The sequence below is a fragment of the Egretta garzetta genome, unplaced genomic scaffold, assembly GCF_000687185.1.
Source record: "Egretta garzetta isolate BGI_Z169 unplaced genomic scaffold, ASM68718v1 scaffold23, whole genome shotgun sequence".
Taxonomy (NCBI): Eukaryota; Metazoa; Chordata; class Aves; order Pelecaniformes; family Ardeidae; genus Egretta; species Egretta garzetta.
This window is the reverse complement of record NW_009259237.1, coordinates 2449930-2453561: the sequence shown is the minus strand read 5'-3', so window position 1 is coordinate 2453561 and position 3632 is coordinate 2449930. Positions and strand designations below refer to the sequence as shown.

General features: G+C 40.0%; 1 protein-coding gene across 7 annotated transcripts in view; it reads left to right on the top strand.

Annotated features, from left to right (window-relative positions):
• Window positions 1-456: 456 nt before the first annotated feature.
• DYNC1LI2 (dynein cytoplasmic 1 light intermediate chain 2) overlaps window positions 457-3632 on the top strand; it is a 35615-nt gene continuing 32439 nt past the window's right edge. For all 7 annotated transcript variants that reach the window (XR_004841621.1, XR_004841619.1, XR_004841620.1 and 4 more), the window contains exons 1-2: window positions 457-550; window positions 969-1085. Coding sequence is in view for 4 of the 7 variants with exons in the window: in XM_035891544.1 (XP_035747437.1) it covers window positions 998-1085 (88 nt within the window). In the remaining 3 variants the exon portion in view is untranslated. The remainder of the gene's footprint in view (window positions 551-968; window positions 1086-3632) is intronic.

The window sequence follows — 3632 nt, the reverse complement described above, 5'->3', positions numbered from 1 at the left end:
GAGGAGAGCGGGGGGGCGGGGCCCGAGAGGTTCAGCTCCGCGATAGGCTCCAGGAGACTCCAGCTCCTGTTTTCCTTTCGCTTGCCTCTGAGTAATGCTTGTATAAATGCTAATAATGCAGAAAAGATTGTGCATGAAATGCAGCAGCTGATTGGGGGAACGGTCAGTCATCAGCTAAAAAGTAACGTTTTGCGGTAATGTGAGCTCTTTCAAGGGAGAAAAACTTGAGTAAATGTTACTGCGTGTATCTTAGAAATTAGAAGAGCTTTTCTCAAAAAGGTGGCATATTCTTGGTTGTTTAAAATGAACTTAAACTGTAACATCGTGTCGAGTTTGTAAACAGAATGAATGTGCCTGGATTGGTCCGTGCAGATCTGCTGAGCTCATCAGTGCTGTCAAATGGGCAATGTGTGGGTTGTGTGTGCCTGTGTGCGCGAGCCCGTGTCAGCCTAACCAGAATGATGCTGGTTTTCTAGGTCCTCGATACTGAGTGAAGTTTCTACCCGGTCGAGGTCTAAATTGCCATCGGGCAAGAATATTCTTGTTTTTGGTAAGTAGCACAGGCAAGCAGTGGGGTGGCTTTTTTTTGTAGAAACAAAGCGTGTTTAAAACAATGATGTGAATGAACTGACACATCAGTTTGCTAAAATTAGGTTATGTAATGTGATCTATGGTGCTATTGTCTTTAGGCTCTTAGATTTATTGTCTTTTTGGTTTACATTGTTAGATTTATAATATATATTTAAACAAATGGAATGTAATACGGAATAATCGAGTACTTTGTTCTTATTGCCATGGTATAAGCCATTGGATTTAGCTGGAATACTTGAAAGAAAATAACTAATAAGTAAGGTCCAAAACCATATAATGATAATTCTGATTACTTAAATGTGTTTTGAAAAATCTTATCTACAAAGTTAAAATTAATTCTGAAAGTATCTTTTTTTCCTGTAAAAAATTACTGGCAGGTGATGATGGTTCAGGTAAAACCACACTTATGGCTAAAATACAGGGAGCAGAGCATGGCAAGAAAGGAAGAGGGCTGGAATACTTGTATCTCAATATTCACGATGAAGACAGAGATGGTAAGTTTGTTTTGTATGTGATCTCTTTGCTGTAATTAAGTAGCTGACACGCTTTTTTATAACTGTGGTTTCATCAGCGCATTTTGGGTTACGCCCAAGCAGCTGGTTCCAGCATTGTTCTGTATGTTTTAGAAGTTATATCAGTTTCTTAAAAATGAAATGCATTTTACATTCGGTGTACATTCTCCCTCTTACCTTTCACAGCCTGACCTATGTGTGAAGAAAAAGTATACCTGAGCAGCCCTCAGGATCCATTTACTTTTAGGTTAGCTCTATTTGCTGATGTTGATTGCTGGCAGCTACATTGTTATTTGGTATGACTGCTTGATGACTATAGAAGTAAGTGATACATCCCTGAGAACTTAATTCTCAGTATGGATTTCTGGCCATGGGGTTTTAGAGTTTTCTTGTGGTGGCTGTGTGTGAAATTTTGCTTTACTGTAACTGAGATGATTTGTTAGACTTGCATGAGTGAGGAACAGAACTTAGAATTAGTATTTCATTTTCTCAAATTGGAGCTTGTCTCTTTGCCCTTTGTCTTTCTCTTTGTTGCTGTTGATGATTGCTGTTCTTTGCTGTGTGGGAGGGGGATGATGACAAGAGACCATTTAAAAGCAGGTCTAATGAGCAGAATACTGTTTTTAGGAAGATTAGGGACAGGAAGAGATGGGGAGTGAGTTCATTATCCTTGCTCCTAAATCTGCTTTTGCTTGTCTCATTTTGGGCAAACTGCTGGATCTCTTTGTGTTAGTTTCCCTCTTCAAAAACAGGGAACGACAGTCTTCCTTGTCATGACTTCCTCCTGAGTTTTCAATTCGGAAGAGGGAAGCAGTGATGGTAGTTCATCTATCTTCCTGAAAACAAATGAACAAGGAAGATCCTATAATGGTATTTTGGAAACGGAAAAGTACTGAAAGCTTGCACAAGTAATTAAGTACCATATGTGACTGGTTGTTATGGAGATTGGTCCTGTGCTTACATGGTAATAAACTGCCTTTGGATACTAAGTTAGGCACAGTTAAAGGATGAGTACATCGCCCCTGTCTTCAGTGGCCGCCTAAACTTGCAGCTCATAGAAGTCTTTTGTGCTGTAATTTTAAGTGCTGAGCCATTCTTGGCTTCTTGAGGTTCTTGGTGTAAGTGCTTTCTCACCATGCACAATTTTCTTCAGTACTGCATAAATACTTTGGGGGGAAAAAACCTCTTACGATTGGGAACGTTAAGACCGCCTGTGACGTCAAGCTTCTTGCAACATCAAAGGAGATGGTATTATAAGCAGACAAATTTTTGGTGTGCTATTTTTCCTGGTGCTGTCTATCAAAGCTCAAGTATATCCCTAGTTTGGAAATATTTTGGGGCTATTCCTGAGTATCTGGAAGTGATAAGTATTTGAGCTGATTAGGAGAAGCCTGTCATAAGAACTCAGGCAGCACTAGCAGGAAAAAAAGGTCTTTTTGACTACCAGACTCAGCTGGAGAATTCAGGTCTTCATGCATCCCTTTAATGGATGTGTTAGGATCTAATAATACATGCCCTTTTCCTTTCTGTCTTGTTAGTGTCATCAGCAAGCAAAATAAGTAGCAAAGTGGGTCAGGACCTCCCAGCAGGCAAAGATAACACTCTTCCTTCTCTAGGATAGGTTTGGGTTTGTTTCTTTTCATGCTTTAGATGTGTTTATGCTCAGACACAGATTTAGGAACAAAGCCTTTATAATTGACCCACAATTCTTGGAAGCCATAAAGAAACTGAGGATAGGCATTCAGGAGCTTATGATCACATACTCATTTTTGAGGGTATCTGCTTTTCATTATACCCCAACCTGTCCAAGACCAGCAAAGCACAAGGATATCCAGGGGTGTCAAGTCAACGCTGGTAAATGAAACTCTAGTGGAGTGAGATCTTTTCAACTTCTTTCCCAGGTGCTAGAAGATTTCTTTGCTCTCTTTGCCTTTTTCTTTATTTCAGAAGAGTTTATTCTGTCCAGGAGAAACATGTTGGTCATAGTGCTGAGTCATTATCTACCTCCCATCTTTCTTTGGAAATCTTAAGGAACATCATCTGTTTGCCTCCTGCCCCTCCTGCCCCTCCTGCCCCTTCCTCCTTAAGGGACATTTGAATCTGGCTTCTACATTTGAAGTAGAATTACTCTCTATTGCTGGGTGCATATCTTGGTTTACAGTTACTTTTGTCTTTTCCCCTAAAGATTAGATCAGTGATTAAATTGTTCTTTTTTTTTATAGTAAAGTTAAACAAATGCATAGAAAACACCTCTTCTGTGAAGAACTCCTAGGTGCCCACTAACTTTTTGGTTTTCGCTGTCATCTGCTTGTTTCTTCCCAGTGGCTAATACCTAGCTTGAATGGCAAGATATGTATCACCACTCTATGAGTGATTAGCTGGTTCAGTTCTGTTAGATGTTAGCTGTTCAATGTAACATGCAGTACTTTGGGCCCTGGCCTCAGGATAAGTTAGAATAAATCTGCCACTGAGTACCTGGAAAATCTCCTTCCTAGGGTACTATCCCAAATTCTGCCTAGACTAAGGCAT